The following is a 16,014-nucleotide window of genomic DNA, read 5'->3' as shown; positions in this document are numbered from 1 at the left end:
CGTGGCTCTCAAGTACCTCGATGAACTCGTGGGTGGTGAGAAAAAGTCCCCAGCCTCCCCTCTCGAAGCGACGCCTTAGAGGGTTGATCTGATGCCTAGGAAATAGCTAGGGGTCCCTGCGCGAACTAAGCGTATAATTGCATCCATGGCCCTAGCAGCAATTAGTAGGGCTAATCTAGCAGCCTCCGACCAACCAAGACCCCTGGATGTCAATGATCGAGTCCCGGTGCCCTGATCCCCCAATACTCATCGTTCCCTCGTTATGCTCCCCTGCCACCCCCCGTTCCAAAAGTGACGAAGCTGCAACCTCTTCCACCCTCATTCCCTCTTCTCCAATAATCGCGCGCTGCTCTCATTACCTTCCATCTCTTTTGGTCGCGTTGCCTGATGCTTCATTGAGTCGCATAAGGACAACTCACCGCTCGACTACCACCTCCAATCGTGCCCATCTTTTGTGTTTTGTCGCTTCTCATCCTCCCGGTTGCGCCAGCGATCGCACACTTGTCTTTCTTCTTCCCTGCTTGCGCATCAACTTCGCCGCGCTCTACACGACTTGTACTCCTCGAAGCCCTGAATATTTTCTTGTCGACATGCGATCCCTTCCTGGAAAGCGCAACCCCCTTGTTGCGCCTGGCACAGCGCCTTCATGTGAGCGCGCTACCGTTGAAGATTTACATCGTGGAGTGGTACTGACGAGGGTACAGACGATGATCTCCTCGGTCGCCGAAGGCTGGGCAAGACGAAGCTCACTGTTAAACCGGGCCAAGTAGGCACCTCGAATGCGACCAAGGCGGAAAACCTTGGACCGTTCGAATATGCCCATCTACGAGCTCCTTTGCCGGATGACCTTAGCGGGTCCGAGATATTCACAACCCAGACTAACCCTACGCCCGAGACATACTTTCTTATGGTACGATGGACAAAAGCTGTATAGACCCGAGAATCTGACATGGTCGCAGAGGAGAAGTAAGGATGGCTTCGTGAGCGCCACCGGCATGTTCAAGATAGCATTTCCCTGGGCTACCCACGCGGAAGAGAAGGCAGAACGTGACTATCTGAAGGAGCTCGACTCCACAAGCCAGGATGAGATCGCTGGTAACGTTTGGGTGGCGCCTCAATTTGGTACGACGCTACGATCTGCCCCCGACTCGAGCGAGGCTGACGAGACAATGCAGCACTAGGACTGGCCTCTGAATATGGCCTCACGGACTGGATCCGTGCATTGCTTGATCCCACCGAGATCACACAGGCGCCTTCCAGCTCCAAGAAACCGATTGCGCCCCCTCCAAAATTTGATTTGCCTGGCGACAAGACAAAGTTACAGGCACCAACCAAAACACCTCGGTCGAGGTCGACGAGGTCGTCATCACCAACGAAAGCCACCGTAGCAGCCACTCCCTCAAAGAAGACCAATGCTTCGCCTAGAAAGCGACAAACAAAAGCCCAGAAGGAAGCCAACATCGCGCATGCTAATGCGGCAAGCGCTACTCTGCAGTCAGCTTTGGATGACGCTGCGTCCGTTGCAGAGACGGAGCCCAAGGCTGGCTCTCCAGGGGCACCCGGGCTCGCATCCAGCCCTACAGACGAAACAGTCAAGGTGGAAGTTGACCAGTCAGTAGAAGTTGAGGGAACGACAGAGACGACGCACACAAATGTGACGGTAGAGATGCCTGCAGGATCCCCAGAACTACCCCTCCCCGAGGATACGGAGAAGATGCTGGAGACAGCCAGGAAAATGGTAGAAGAGGCGAAAACCCTAGAGAGCTCTCCCAAGATCGCAAAGAAGCGCAAAGCCCAAGATCCAGAACCCTCAGATATCGACGCAGAACTTCCGGCACAGCCAGCGAAGAAAGCCAGAGTACTTGAGGAGAAGCTGAAGAGGGAAAAAGTGAGAACGAGAGCAGTCTTGGGAGTGACAGCGACTTTGGCTATTGCGTAAGTTGATGAAGTTGCTGAGTTAATAGCTGACACTAACGTTACATCTAGGGCCGCCATTCCTTATTTCTTTTAAAAGAATTGTGTGTGACAAATCGAGTTGACGCTATTTATTGTTGTTGGATTTTACTTTCAAAGAGATACCTGCTGTTCAGTTTTTAACGATCGAACGGAGCCTACAGCGAATTGATGTTTGTGTGGTAGAGAAAGGAAAGAGTTGGCTTTCGCGTCGAAACATCCGCGCAGTTGTTTTTACTATCCAGATCCCTTTTCAAAATTTCTGTCGATGGCTGTTCGTCTTTATAAACGACCTGCCATGTCTCGTCGAAAAGAGAATTTTGTTCCAACCCAGAACCCGGAACTTGCTTCGGGTTTTGTACCTGTACAGAATCCAATACCCATTTTTCTTACCTCGAATTGCCTAGGACGTTTACAGTCTGCACAATCGACACTGGCTCAGATAGTCTATCTCTGGTGTTTGCCATCCTGGTATGGTATCCATGTACCGATGGTCACGCTCGAGACGGAGGGCATGAGGATGTGCTATACTATACGAGTATCGAGAGAATAGATGTGTCCTTCTTAAGCCTACTATGTACCAGACAGAGGCTAGAAGATTGGTTATTTAATCTCCAGTTGATCTGTGCCTACATCCGGGAAGTACTCGGTACAAATAACATGCGAGGACTTGTCCGCACTCGTACCCTTTTCCCAACTCTTTACGCGTGAGAACGATGGGCGCGAAGAGCTGCTGGACCTCCGCGTCTTTCGGTAAATATCCCGGGTGTGTCTCAGAAATGATCTTCGGATCCCTTGGCTAGTCACTCTCGTTTGACAGCCGCCGAAACACCCACTGTGACAGGATCTGAGATTCAAGCGTCGGGGGCTTCAAAAAAGTGCAATGCTAGCTGGAGTGACACAGGTACTTCTTTTACGTGAATTTTGCTTGTGTTGTTTATATCATTTGTTTACAGTCCGTTGGGATGTTTTGGTGTATGTGAGAGTGTTGGAATTCTTCAAGGCGCCCTCCTCCTTTGTACTCGTTATAATTAGGGGCAGCGCCCCAACTTTCGCGTTTCTCCAGAACCTGAACGTGAACCGATCACACGCGCTTCTTTAACAAAGTCACCACAACTTTTTTTCTGTCCTTGTGGTTAATCAGCCTTGATAGACTCAATCACCGCAACCGAATTGCTCCCTTCAACTTGTACTTGTGCGTGTACTTGTACCTGTACCAGCCTCGGCGCCTCTCGTGGCCAGTGAGAGAGACTGTGTGTGAGAGTGGGCGAGAGGGTCAGAGTGTGAGAGTTGTGTGAAATGGCCACCTCGACCATCCTGTTACCAAGCGCAATCATGAGTCCGCCGCCGCCATTTTCAGCCTCGACGACGACCGAAGCTTACGCCTCCGAGGCGGTTCTCGCCGCCTCGTCCTGTCCGTCATGCGGATACCATTTCCCTCCTCCTCCGACCGGTCTATCGAACGATCCCGCCGAAGCTCATCGTCGCATCCTAGATCTCGAAGCGCAGGTCAGACTGCTAAACGCGAAGGCCACATCGGCCGTGGACAAACTTGCAGACTATGAAGATGAAATAAGGTATTTGCGCGAAACCGCCTATGCTCGATCACAGCAGCAGCAGCAGGTCGGCAGTCCTCCAATGGAAGGTCCAGGGCCGGCATTGGGAGGTCAACAACAACAGCAGCAGCAGCCGCCACAACAATTGTCTCGCCTGGCGAGTCTGAGCGCTTTATTCCCGGGGAGACGAAAAGAATCAAACTCGGGACAACCCATGACACCCAACACGGGAACGTTCCCTCAGAACAACACCAACAACAACGTCGCATACACGAACAATGCCCTCTCCCCGCCGAAAACTCCGTATTCGGGCGCAAATCAGCCCATGCCGACTCTACAGACGGCGCAGTCGGATTCACAAGTCATAACCCTCTCGTCACTTCAGTCGTCCCTGGACGAGGAAAGGTCGCTGCGGCAGCGCGCCGAGACGAACCTGTCCAACGCACAGAGCGAGCTTGAGGAGTTGACGGCACAGTTGTTCGGGCAGGCAAACGAGATGGTCGCGACGGAGCGGAAGGCGCGCGCAAAGTTGGAGGAACGTGTCAAGGTGCTCGAGCAGAGAGACGTCGACAAGAGAAAGAGGCTGGAAAGGTTGGAGAAGGCGATCACCAGGATCGAGCGTGTAAGAGCCATGGTCGGACCTTGAGGGGGTCAGTCCCAAATCACACACAAGGCTGTGTGTACAATGCACAACAACTTTGATTGTTGGAGATCTAGTGCCCAAATTTTCTCGACGAAAATGGTCCTTTGGCTCTGTCTGGTGAGAGAATCATGGACCCAACCGAACGACATTGAACGACGTTTCGAACTGGTCGCTTACAAAGAAAAGGCACTGTCAGTTGTTCTCCCAGTCAGCTTTCCGGGTGAGAAGCTCACATCGATCGGTCACGCCGGAAAAGACTACACAGACAGGAGCAGCAGCAGCAGCAGCATCGACTCCAGACGATCGTGGGTGTTGTGAACGGCATTCCCAGATGCAGACATTTGTTGATCGGATCAACGTCACAACAAGAGATGACTTGATCATTTCCCAGGTCACTGTCAGAGAGCAGCAGTCTTGTTGCTTGAGATCGGTGGTAGAACACCGCCATCATCGTACATTCATGGGATGGATGGATACCTTTGGTCAAATACCATGATAACGATCTTAGTATTACTATAGTTACAAGAACAGAGGCACAGGTAGTTAGTTGGAAGGGGAGGAGGAGGAGAAATCGGATTCATATACTGTACAGATAAAGGTTGGAAATGTCTTGTTACGCACGATGTAAGTGCTCTACAAGTCAGCATAGGTTCGCAACGGACAGATCAATGATTGAGAATTGCCCATTCACCTGCTGCACCGAGTAGGTACTTATTTTGGGGCAGGGATTTTCTCTTTTTGTGTCTGGCTCATACAGGGAATACGTAATGTCCCTTTTTCTAGCAATCCTTGACCCGCCAATTTCTATACAAATACACACTTGAACATTTCATGCTCCTTGACCGGACAGAGGACATCACTAAAATAACAAGGTGGACAAATTTCATGACGTCCATCCTGACATTCTTCTTTTCGACAACCTGAGTAAATTGGACGCATTAGTCTTTGCTATCGTACGGTGGTATATAGCATACATATGGCGCTCCCAAGGCGTGTCACGATGTAGGGCAGGGAGGAGCTGTTGAGTCGACAATTATTGAAGAGGCAAAAATGACAAAGACTTACCAAAGAAGAAATCATCCTTCCCATCTGGTTTGATACACCGTTCGTTCGAGCACTTCCAACTCGGTTTTAATGTCTTGTCGACATGTCTGAAGTATTTCCACGCATAAAACTTGACGAGGACGTGATCATTGTCGAGACAGTGTTCGCCTAGCTCGAAACACTCGTCGCATAAGTCGAATGTACCGCCTTTGCATTTTGAGCAATCTGAATTCCAATACAATCGACGTTAGAGATCAAAGTGTTTTGTAGTCAAGATGGACAAATCATGTGGGTTCGGCGGAATACAGTGTAGGTGTAGGTGTATGCGTGTGTTGGAGAGGTACAAACTTACGGTAAAACGCCCCCTTGTCAATTCTGGCATGACAATCAGAGCAAGTCGCCTGTCCTGTGGGCGCTTGACCTTTTTGTTGTTTCTGGTACGGTGCATCCTGGTTGTAAGAGGCGAACTTTGCTCGAGGAAAGGCGTAGAGGTTGTGGGTGTCGTCGCCGGGGCATGTGCGACCGGATTCGTAACAGCGGATGCAGAGTGTGTATTGGTTCTTGGTCTTGCGGCATTCGAGACAGTCTGGGTAGTGTGTATTGTGTTAAAATGATTGTGCAAACGTCTCGGAGCCGAAAATTGAATACAGAGCACGGATATGATGTACGCTTACCGTAATGCCAACCTCGCGTGATCCGGGTAGAACAAAAAGTACAACTCAACTTTGCCGGCCCGGCGATGTCTTTGATCAGTTTGGTCGAGCCGGAAGGGAGGACGTATCGGCCTGGTAGGGCCGTCTGGCGAAGTTGCAGAGTGTGCTTTGGGTCTCTGCACGCGGAAGATTCTTCGTGGCATTTCAGACACAGATTGAACTCATCGTCGGCTTGAGAGTCACTCCCGGGACAGTCGCAGCAATCTATTCAATTAGCAAGTCCGAGGCGGGATGGGATGGTCCACTCACGATAGAACCTCCCTCGTGAAACATTCGTCTCACATCGCGAACAGATGATGTCGGTGGCCCAAGGGAGACTGTTGCAAGTTATGTTGTGGTTGTACTTGGGCAGGATACTTTCGTAGTCGAGACGTTCGCACACTTGCTGTACGGCTTGCATGCTGAGCAAGGCCATGATCTCCTTCTCGACCAGCTGGGCCGACTGTGCGCCAGCGATCCACGCCGCGGCGCCTTCGTACGTCTGATCTGGAGTGCAACCGGATGATATGGCGTGGTGAGTGGGCCCGAACAAAGACTGCACCTGGTCTCGAAATCCCGAGCCCCAGTTCTGTGCGGCGGTTTGTATCTTTTCGTGTAGACTCTCGTGCCATTCGCCAGCTGCTCCGGGCTGTGGATCGAGGATAGAATGGACATGGCTGGCCGTACCGCCGTGCTGCTGCAGAGCGGGATCAGTGGCGTGCGTCACGGGCACATTGCCGGCGTGTTGTAGACCCTGAGTGGCCGTGCCAGAGTCTGGCTGAATCTGTCCTCCACCGTTGAGAGTGTGGTCAGCGTGTCCCAGGGGGACTGCCCCGGCAAGACCAAAGTCCACGCCCATGCCCACCGCAAGACACGTTATGGCCACGGACGCTGGAATGATCCAGTCTCGATGGAGGAAGGGTCGGAGTTCGATGCCTCGATTAACGAGTTCGGCTTTGATGAACTTCAACTTCTTCGCGGCGACGTACCACCTCCGCGCTGCCCAGACACAGATCCCCGCCGATGCACCGTGTGAGGGCACGGCAAAGGCTGTGCCGCTGATGATCGAACACATGGATGAATAGCATATCCTGGTCTTGACGGCTTCTTGTTTCTTGAGCTGCGTGTCGGGATAATTGACCAGGCGTTGATCATAGTCGTCTGGAAAGTAGCAGAAATCGAGAAAGTAATTTTTGGCCATTTGCTTCTTTGACAGACCTGATTTAGACGTGGCTGGAGTAGAGTCATCACTGCTGGAGGCGGTGGGGTTCGTTAAAGAGAGATCGGGTACAGGATCAAATTTAATGTTCAGAGATGCAGGATTCTTCTCTAGACGATTGGAAGGATCGCTTCCCTTCTCGTCCTTCGTACAGCATATCTCTTCTTCTTCATCGAAAGTATATGGTGGAGGTGGCGTTACAGGACGCTGCTTATCTGAAACATCCCCTGAGGTGAAGCGCCTTGATAGAGCTCGGATGGAAGGCATGGTAGAAATTGTCGAGGTCGAATATTAGATCGTATGAGTGTGTTCACCTGGTACCTGTGCAATGATGACGTTGGCCATGAGCACAAGGGAGAGATTGTTCTCCCATTGCGCCTGTTCGTAAACACAGCTGTCCTCGTGGGAATGAAGTTTATGAAGGTCCGGAATGTTTTTCTTTTTCTCTTCTTCCCCGTCTAACTACACGTATTGATGTGAGTTACACAAATTCAACACGGAGTACGAGCAACTCGTAGTCCTCCTGCACTGCCTCAGGGTCTCGACAAGATGCACAACCCATGTCGATGTGATATGACGTCGCTGTGCATGGTGAACATGGTCAAGATAGCCAAAGCCCAATCATGACTGACAATGGACGCCACTTTTGGCCCCCAGCACAGACAAGGCTCTGGGTTCGTCGATGGTGTATGGAGGGGCTCATCAACCAGGTTAATCACTAAACAGGATCAGAACAAGTCTGATCAGCAGCTCAGATAATCGGATATCATCATCTCTCATCATTAGATTTCAGGGAAAAAACACAATCCAGCCTCGCCATGAATATTGTTCTGCAACCAGCCGAAACATTCTTCCTGCGGCACTCTTCCACAGGCCGATGACTTTCCAATGTTGCACAAACACCACGAAACGCCGCGTCCAGGATCCGAAAATAGAATGTTGCGGCGAGTCTGTCCACGTGCCTGATGAATAACAACGTCTCCACATGTACAACGAGCGAGACTTCATTTGGTGTCAGTCAACACAATTCACCACCTCGATCACGCTTCGTCGAGGTTGGTCTGTACACAGAAGGACCCGCCATGGCGCCGCCAGATAGTCAACCGGCCAGCCACCAGTGGCAGCCCGATCTTGTCTGTGGAATCGACTTTGGAATGACCTGTACAGGCAAGTTTGGCACATACATCGCACAACCCTGAGAGAGAAGGGTGGCTAATTGTTACACAAGGAGTCGCGTGGGCTCTTTTCAACGAGATGACAACCGACTGGTCTCAATTACGGCAGATGCGAAGATGGCCGGGTCAGAACAGTAGCCTGGAAAAGGTGCCCACCGAGCTCATCTACAGTGGCGGCAACACTGTACAGCTGTGGGGTGCCGAGTGCAAGGCTCTGGCCTCGCAGGACGAAAGGATCCGGACGAAAAGGCTGTTCAAGAACGCCATGTCGACTCGTGATGTCGGCCCTGCTGCCCACGGCCATGAAGTTGAAAATGCTCGGCGTTATTTCAAGGACTTTCTCACCCAAGTACATGCTCACGTCGAGGCCTCGCTTGCCAAACAGATCAACGACTTCAAGAAACTCAGGATCGAGTATGTCTTTAGTGTTCCTACGACGTGGAATCGTGACGCCGATACCTTGAACGAGGTCAAGCAAACCATTCGCGAGGTTGTCGGCAAGACACAGTACAGAAGAGGTATCATTGGCATGAGTGAAGCTGCGGCCTCGGCGGTGGAAACAGGACAGGACAGGTTCAAGGTGTGACTGAGTAATCGCTCGGTCTCGAGTACCTGTACTAACGACCGCGTAGAAAGGCGATGTCGTCTTGGTCTGCGACACCGGTGGAGGTACAGCCGTAAGCATCGCTCTGTACTGTTGACTCGGACAAAGATGGGCTGACAATTTTTTTCAGGACGTCAACATCTTCAAATTCGTGTCCTCTGAAAGAGAGGCAGGACGCATAAAGCCCTTGACGTATGATGAAGGTATGTATGCGGGCATTTCAGGAAGTTTTCATGTTTTTGGGTGTGTGTGTAAGTATCTCTACTGACATCCTGCACTAGGTGCCCCTGCTGGAGCAGCAAGTATCGATCAAGCTGCTCTCGACCATTTGATATCGAAAATGAGAAGTATTGAGAACCTAGGCAAGGACAGTGTTATCTGGGCCTTGGAGGCCGTTCAAGCAGGCTTTTCAAACATCAAACACGACTACGGCAGATCGAAACAAGAGGGATATTACCTCTTGCCTGTACCCGGCATGAACGGCCTTCAACCTCCATCGGAGGACTTTGAGTTGGGTGGAAAAGGGTCGCAGGAGATTTGTTTCCGAATACGCCCGTGAGTCTATCTTTCTTCTCAACACCCAAATCAACGGCAAGAAAGAAAAGCGGTACTAATAATTTCAAACAACAGAAAGCTCCTCGAAGAGTGGTTCAACACCGCCGTCAATGACATACTGGCAATAATCGACAGTCAACTAGAGGCATTGGCTAGGGAACACAAGGGCGAGAAAATCGTACGAGTGCTTTTGGTTACCTTCGACTTTCGGATCATGATTTTCTAACTTTTGACTCTAACAGGACCGTGTCGTACTATCCGGAGGATTCGCATGGAACGTCTACTATCAAGATCGGATGAAGGCGTATTTCAGCAACAAGAAACGAGAAAAGCATAGGTCGATATCTCTCGACTTGGACATTCTTACTGCTCCTGAACCGTATGCCGCATATTCTCTCTTTTTGTTCAAGGGATCATCATCTTCCCCATAACCCACGGAGAGCGCGATTTCTAACTCGTGAACACATGACACAGAGAACTATCCGTCGTCCAAGGACTGGTACACAACAGGGTCCGAGAACTGAAGGGTCTAGGACCTATATTCGAATCGGTCTGTTGTCCGGTTAGCTACGGAGTCGTCTTTGCCGAAAGGTACAACTCTCTCAAACATTCTCGACAAGGAGACGTACCCGAGATATCTGCATTGGACGGCAAAAAGTACATTCAAGGTCAAATTGATTGGATCATTAAGAAGGTAAGTAGTATCTGGATTTTTGTAAGACCTTTTACCTCCGTCATAATCATCATCACCACCACCACGACCACCACCACCACGACCACCACCACCACGAAGGTTGCTGTCAAGTAACAGTAACACTCACAACACTAAACTAATTGTCCTTTTTGGGATTGCTCAGGGAATCCCAATCCCCAGCAAAGGAATCAAACGTGAATACGATATCGTTTTGAACGAAAAGGCCGAAAAGTTGCCCCGATCGTTCCAGATCGTCACCACCGACCACCCTCGAGACCGTTTACCTCCCAACGTCAGTCACAGCGCCGTGAAACCAGTTTGCGAAATCACCATCGACTTGACAAAATTAAAAGTGACCAACAAACCACAGTCCACCAGTACCTTTGGAGCTTTGTCGAATAAGATAAAAGCATCAACTCCCTTGATCAAACGATCCATTTCCAACGCCACTTCTGGCCCTGCTCCTCCTATTTCGTCCGCCCTAGGTACGAGTGGTGGCGGTAGTGGTACTGCGGCGGCCACAACGACGCCCACCACCAAAGAAACAAGTTTCGATTTGTTTCTTCTCGTTGGAGCCTCGGACTTGAGATTCGAAATCAAACCTAGAGGTGAACCTGATATCCTGGCCAGTTCGGAACATGATCAGATCGACGTGGTGTGGGCTCAAGACGACACCCTAACCAGGACGTCCACGGCGACATCACGGACGGACGATTTGCTGTTGAAAAGGTCCTGATGAACCTTGCTGGCGGTGCTCCCCTTCTTACTCCTCTCGCCTCCCCCTCCTTCTCCTCCTCATAGTCCCTGATGGGATTTCTCTTCATGATACAAAGCAGACAACGATCAAGAGTTGGGACAGCTGGTGACATTACATGTCAAATCAACGATCACTTTTCAATACAATGATTGGAAAATCTTTGTCAAAGTCTCTCAATGGTTCATCATTCATCTTACAGTATATACAATAACATAAGTCATAAGGACATTAATATACTATTCAATAGTATCTAGACTTGCGTCTGGCTGGTCTCGAGCTATTGGCTCTGGGCTAATGTTGACTGCTTCTACAACTGAATAAGATCAAGCTCGCTGAAATCAGGCGGTGCGCCACTGTAAACGCATCGGCCCTTCGAATCGAGTCCCTGTCTGACATTGCTGACCCAGATATGAGAGCTGAAGCTTCCCATACGATGCACTTCATCATCACTAACACCGAGTTCATCGCGTGGGATCCAGATCACAGGTCGTCGCGCTCGAAGTGCACTGTGTTGGAAAGCTCTCTGGACCAATCGATCACGTTCCTCGGGTGTCAAATCTTCCAATTCGTCGCTGACGCCTGCAAATAGCGCATCGGCAAGTTCATTCCGTGCAGCTTGCTGTGCTTCGACGTCCTTTTCATTTCCAGTGATTGGATTGAAATTGTTCAATTTATTGAATACATCTCGAGGAGGTGACACGCGCCTTTTGTGTGGTTTGCGATCGTGAGGTACTTCCGAGGGAGCCCTGCTACGACTCTGTGAGGGAGTTTCAGTCCACTCGCCAAAATTGGATGCTCTCCGATTCGCAGTATTGTCTCGGTCGGCCCATGATTTGCGTTTTTCTTTCGTCGACAGATTGCGTGCCACCAGATGTTTAGTGGTATTGGTCGCTTTGTGAGTCACAGATTTAGCCATGCGAACGCTTCTACTCTGCTGGTCCAGGCTCATAACGATCTCAGGGTTCTGATATTCAGAAGGGTCGAGTTCCAACTGTTTTGTGCTTTGCCTCTTAAGCCGCGCTTCTTTGTCGACCTTGATACGTTGAAGCTCGTACTCTTGTTCGTGTCGATCATCTTCCAATTCCTGGCGCTCCTTACGCTCCAGCTGATCTTCAAGAGACTCGATCTGATTTTCGTCTTCAATTAAGCCCTGCTTGTTTCGCATGATTCTGGCGAATTCCTGGTCTCTTCGAACCGCATCGTCCTCAAGAGTGATGGGCAGATATCGGAACAACGGACTGAAGGCTTCGTTGAGAAGGATTTGATACCCTGCAGTCAAGATAAGGATCACAATCATACCGATTGCTTGTCCCGTGCAGGCGACATTACCGGCCGTATCTCTGACCAAGAAAAACATGCCGATCAACGCGATTTCCATGACATATAACCCCACGAAGGTGGTATTGATGGCGTTCGGATACAGTAGACCGCCCGTGTCGCGAGTAAACCGCGTCACGTACAGCGTGTTGTAGCGATATACGAACCAGAAAAGGGAGAATGTGATGATGTTGAAAAGGAGGATAAGTGGTGAGATGACTGAATAAATCAAACCGATGCAAGCCAAGTTGGTGTACACAGGGAAGAAAGTGCCCCATTGAACATTGGATAATTGCGTTTGTCGTTTGAACTTGGCACGAGCCGTGCTGTCGAAGAGAGGAGCCAGGATGAACCACCCAATAAGTGACCCGACTTGTACCAGAGCTCCCGCGCTCACCGACAGTGCTTGCAGGAGCATGTAGGAGAAGAAGTAGTTGCTTGCCTTGGGGATGTTCGTGCCTAATAGCGCAGGAATATTCGTGAATCCATCGAAGCTGGTGAACAGCGCGAAGAATTGTGTCAGCGCAGACGCGATCGACACGACCAAGAACAGTTGAACGAAAAGAAAGGCAAAGTAGTACCGCTGAACAGAGATCTCCACCAACATTCCAGACTGGATTCCTTGTACTTTGCAAAGAAATCGAAGGATCAGGGGCAGCAGGAACGTGAGCAGACCGAGAAGAGCGGGAGGAAGGACACCCTGAATGACACTTCTGAACCATGCGGGAATCTTCAGCACCCAGTGGAGCCAAGACCAAGTCTTCGCAGCGACATCTAGCTGCGAAAGAGCGGACGTAAAAGCAACTGGGATGGCCCAAAGGATGATCATTCCAGAGACGACGGCGATGATACCGCCAGTTCGGATATAGTTTTGCCACCACGGAATAGACATGTTATCCCAAATGACATCGTTGGGATCGATCTCGACCATGCGAGGAGCCATGTGCTTTGGAATGTGATGACTGACAGTTTGACACGCCATGTGGGCCGCCACCTGATGGTTGAATTGAATGAATGCGGAATTCATCAGAGGAAATCGCTCGGGATGTGCCTGGTCGTCTTCAATCTCGACGTTGAGCCTAGCTACTTCTTTGCGGCAATAGCGGATGGTGTCGACCTTTTCACCGATCAAGGGTAGCGAAGGCATCCACTGCCAACCGAAAATTGGCAATCTCATGGTGTCGCGATCTTTTTCTTCCAGATACCGTCGCCAGAGTGCGTCATCGGGATCGTGTTCGAAGTTCCACTCGAAAGCAGATGGGTAGTCAACTGGTTCCTTTTCATCTGGCCCTAGTCCAACGTGTTTCATGAACTTCTCGATATTGGTGAGCGGCTTCTGGGACTTGGTCTTCTCGTCTCTCATTGTACTAGATTGAGAGATTGGGCTGGACGGCAACTCGCGCTTCCCAGATTTTTCCAGTGAGCGTCCACGATTTTCAGCTGTGATCTGCCTGATTGTTGATGCGTCATGAGCATCACGCGATTTCTGTTGATGTAAAGCATTCCGCGCGTAATCATCGGACTCGAACTTCTCTTGCTCGTCGCATGACTTGTCGCCAGAGGATCGGCCCTGGTCTGCGCCCGAAGCCACGAATCCATTAGTAGTATTGATGGTATCGTTGACTCCTTTATTGACACCCCGGATGCCACCCATAATTCTATTTCCGATGGTATCCAAACCATGTGTAACCGCCGTGATACTTTCGCCTAGCACAGGGATTGGTAATGCGGGTTTCTTGTTTTGTTTTCTCTCTTCGTCGATCTCTTCGTCGTCGCTAGACGATGAAGACCGATCATCGTTACCATCGAGTGCATCACGAAGATTGTGGTTGACCTGATGAGGGTTGCCTGAGCTAACACCATGACCATGGGCAGCCTGGTCACCAGCTTCGTTTCTGATGGTGGTTCGAAGATTCTTTTCCCGCTTCGAAATCTTTTTGCCCGATTCCTTCTCGGCTTTCTTGATATTTTCTTCATTTTTCTTGAAACACTTTTTGATGAGATCAGTCTCAGCAGCTTCGAGTGTAGCAGCAAGGTCGTCTCTTTGCTTGATTTTGGCGCTCAGTTCATCGAAATTTCTGTTGATCCAGATGTTCCTGAGACCGCCAGGGAACACGTCGTACAGTCCATCAAGTGCTTCGACGGAGCACCATTTCTGAGGAATTGAACTCACGAGAACGGTGGTGGCCGATGCTCGCAGTCGATGTTGAGGTGATGTCAGGTACGCTTGCCGCATACGAATATAGCATCGTAGCTCGTCATATGCAACATAACAGACCCAGACTATCAGGGCCAAGGCAAGAAGCCAGTGTGCCCAGTAACGCCCAGTATGATCGGGGGCCACGTTTCCCCAAGCAAGCTGATCCAGACCAGTGACGTTGGAGGCATTCTCGTGCTTTCCCGTGGCAAAGTCTGCACCTCTTCCACCGACTACATTCAAGGGGATGAGGATGGGTAATATGACCAATGTCGCAGGAATGAAGATCTTGAGTAACGTGCGGAGGTAGCGCAGGAAGAAGTATGCGTCCAAACCGCACTTCTGCACGAATTCGGAATTCGAGGTGACGAAGACTGGTTTGATCCACTTCCACCAGCCAGGGGGTGTTGGGATTGTCCGCTCTCTTTCTGGTACGAGATATGTTCTCGGCTGGTAGATTCGAGCAAATCGATCTTTGATGAGGAGGAAGAGGGCCACTTCAATAGCGAAGATGGCTATGGAGGTAACTAAGGAGGCGGCAAACTGACCCGCAGTCTGTCCAGTCCTGGACTCGCTGGCCGTGGTGTTGCCACCCAAGTTGAAGGTTGAATTGAGAGATGACATGACGTATTATTCTAGCTGGGTAATGGTGCTCTGAACAGGAAATATCATGACTGAAATCGTCCTGGGCTCGTGAGGATCAGGTGGAACGGGGTCAACGCGTAGGATGCTCGAGGGGTATCAGGGTGCGCCACTAGCAAACGCTCAAACGAAGGCAGACAAAGCAGGCGAAGAAAGGAGGATTGCACTTGTAGGATAGTTGTGATGAGGATGAAAGAGGAGATGAGGAGGACAAAGAATGCAAAACAAGATGGTGGAAGTTGGACAAAGAGTCCTTTGGCATGGTGGAGCGGATGGCAACCAAGATTCACATCGAGATTGTCGATATTCGACAATCGCAGGACAGAGGGAAAAAGTGACATACAAAACGCCCATGCGCGAATGACGTGTGAGGCTCACATCGCCAAATTTTGCCTGCACCCCAGGCTCTTCATCGTCGAATCATCTGCACCCGCCAGCGCCCATCTCTGGCAATGGTGGCACTGATCTCGCGCCTAAGCCACCGGGAGTTTAGGGCCCCCTTTTAGGTGGGTTTAATTAGCTCTGGGTTGCTTGCCGTCCCTCGATGTGCCGCGCGGTTGACACGTCTTGGTTGGTTTGGCACGACTATCGAGATCCAGTACCTGCTGCCCACCACCATCTGCTGAAGCACTTATTTACAATACATGTCTACTTTGAGAATTACTGTGTATGTACTGTACAAGCGACACAGATAGACGAAATAGTTGAACAGAGTAAATACTTTCAAGGAGCCTGTACTCGTACGACTACTCATTTGAAACGGTTCCCCTTTGTGTCCAATTTCTCCTGATGTTCTCCACCGTTTGAGTGTGGCGTCTGTCAACCGAGGCATGTTAAATTTCGTGGCTGCAAGGCTGAGAACACGAAGAAACCGGAGTAGTCGAGCTTCAACCTCACCTTACCGCATACCTTACCCCATCTTGCAATATCAATTCATTTGTCCGTGATCAGATCCCTGTCCCGTCG

The 16,014-nt window shown here is 50.4% G+C and overlaps 5 protein-coding genes across 5 annotated transcripts; 3 read left to right on the top strand and 2 right to left on the bottom strand.

Moving 5' to 3' along the window:
- Positions 1–289: 289 nt before the first annotated feature.
- On the top strand, positions 290–2,593 carry PV06_09082 (uncharacterized protein). The gene is made up of 5 exons (XM_016410491.1): positions 290–648; positions 705–910; positions 960–1,122; positions 1,176–1,935; positions 1,987–2,593. Exons 1-5 carry the CDS (start codon positions 591–593, stop codon positions 2,009–2,011), a joined length of 1,212 nt encoding a protein of 403 aa, XP_016259513.1. The 5' UTR covers positions 290–590; the 3' UTR covers positions 2,012–2,593.
- A 429-nt stretch (positions 2,594–3,022) lies between these two features.
- Positions 3,023–4,834, top strand: PV06_09081 (uncharacterized protein). The gene has a single exon (XM_016410490.1). It carries the CDS (start codon positions 3,253–3,255, stop codon positions 4,153–4,155), a length of 903 nt encoding a protein of 300 aa, XP_016259512.1. The 5' UTR covers positions 3,023–3,252; the 3' UTR covers positions 4,156–4,834.
- On the bottom strand, positions 4,714–7,599 carry PV06_09080 (uncharacterized protein). The gene is made up of 5 exons (XM_016410489.1): positions 6,159–7,599; positions 5,871–6,113; positions 5,549–5,782; positions 5,218–5,421; positions 4,714–5,072 (listed from the first exon to the last, which is right to left on the bottom strand). The coding sequence occupies exons 1-5, from the start codon at positions 7,372–7,374 to the stop codon at positions 4,957–4,959; spliced, it is 2,013 nt and encodes a 670-aa protein (XP_016259511.1). The 5' UTR covers positions 7,375–7,599; the 3' UTR covers positions 4,714–4,956.
- A 275-nt stretch (positions 7,600–7,874) lies between these two features.
- PV06_09079 (uncharacterized protein) lies at positions 7,875–11,146 on the top strand. Its single transcript, XM_016410488.1, has 9 exons — positions 7,875–8,274; positions 8,336–8,862; positions 8,915–8,959; positions 9,017–9,089; positions 9,168–9,441; positions 9,517–9,619; positions 9,684–9,820; positions 9,916–10,135; positions 10,299–11,146. The coding sequence occupies exons 1-9, from the start codon at positions 8,073–8,075 to the stop codon at positions 10,869–10,871; spliced, it is 2,154 nt and encodes a 717-aa protein (XP_016259510.1). The 5' UTR covers positions 7,875–8,072; the 3' UTR covers positions 10,872–11,146.
- Positions 11,065–15,338, bottom strand: PV06_09078 (uncharacterized protein). The gene has a single exon (XM_016410487.1). The coding sequence runs from the start codon at positions 15,028–15,030 to the stop codon at positions 11,200–11,202; it is 3,831 nt and encodes a 1,276-aa protein (XP_016259509.1). The 5' UTR covers positions 15,031–15,338; the 3' UTR covers positions 11,065–11,199.
- Positions 15,339–16,014: the final 676 nt, after the last annotated feature.

The sequence above is a fragment of the Exophiala oligosperma genome (genome assembly GCF_000835515.1).
Source record: "Exophiala oligosperma strain CBS 72588 unplaced genomic scaffold supercont1.9, whole genome shotgun sequence".
In the NCBI taxonomy this organism is placed as follows: Eukaryota; Fungi; Ascomycota; class Eurotiomycetes; order Chaetothyriales; family Herpotrichiellaceae; genus Exophiala; species Exophiala oligosperma.
This window is presented reverse-complemented; position numbering and strand designations above follow the sequence as displayed.

Bases quoted from the DNA above. Each gene is read 5' to 3' on its own strand.
- PV06_09082 (XM_016410491.1), top strand. From the start codon at position 591: ATGCGATCCCTTCCTGGAAAGCGCAACCCCCTTGTTGCGCCTGGCACA. The intron at 649-704 runs GTGAGCGCGCTA...ACGAGGGTACAG, and splicing joins GCCTGGCACAGCGCCTTCAT to ACGATGATCTCCTCGGTCGC. The intron at 911-959 runs GTACGATGGACA...ACATGGTCGCAG, and splicing joins CCGAGACATACTTTCTTATG to AGGAGAAGTAAGGATGGCTT.
- PV06_09081 (XM_016410490.1), top strand. From the start codon at position 3,253: ATGGCCACCTCGACCATCCTGTTACCAAGCGCAATCATGAGTCCGCCG.
- PV06_09080 (XM_016410489.1), bottom strand. From the start codon at position 7,374: ATGCCTTCCATCCGAGCTCTATCAAGGCGCTTCACCTCAGGGGATGTT. The intron at 5,422-5,548 runs GTAAGTTTGTAC...ATTGGAATTCAG, and splicing joins TGACAAGGGGGCGTTTTACC to ATTGCTCAAAATGCAAAGGC. The intron at 5,073-5,217 runs GTAAGTCTTTGT...CAATTTACTCAG, and splicing joins GAAGGATGATTTCTTCTTTG to GTTGTCGAAAAGAAGAATGT.
- PV06_09079 (XM_016410488.1), top strand. From the start codon at position 8,073: ATGAATAACAACGTCTCCACATGTACAACGAGCGAGACTTCATTTGGT. The intron at 8,960-9,016 runs GTAAGCATCGCT...AATTTTTTTCAG, and splicing joins ACACCGGTGGAGGTACAGCC to GACGTCAACATCTTCAAATT. The intron at 10,136-10,298 runs GTAAGTAGTATC...GGGATTGCTCAG, and splicing joins TTGATTGGATCATTAAGAAG to GGAATCCCAATCCCCAGCAA.
- PV06_09078 (XM_016410487.1), bottom strand. From the start codon at position 15,030: ATGTCATCTCTCAATTCAACCTTCAACTTGGGTGGCAACACCACGGCC.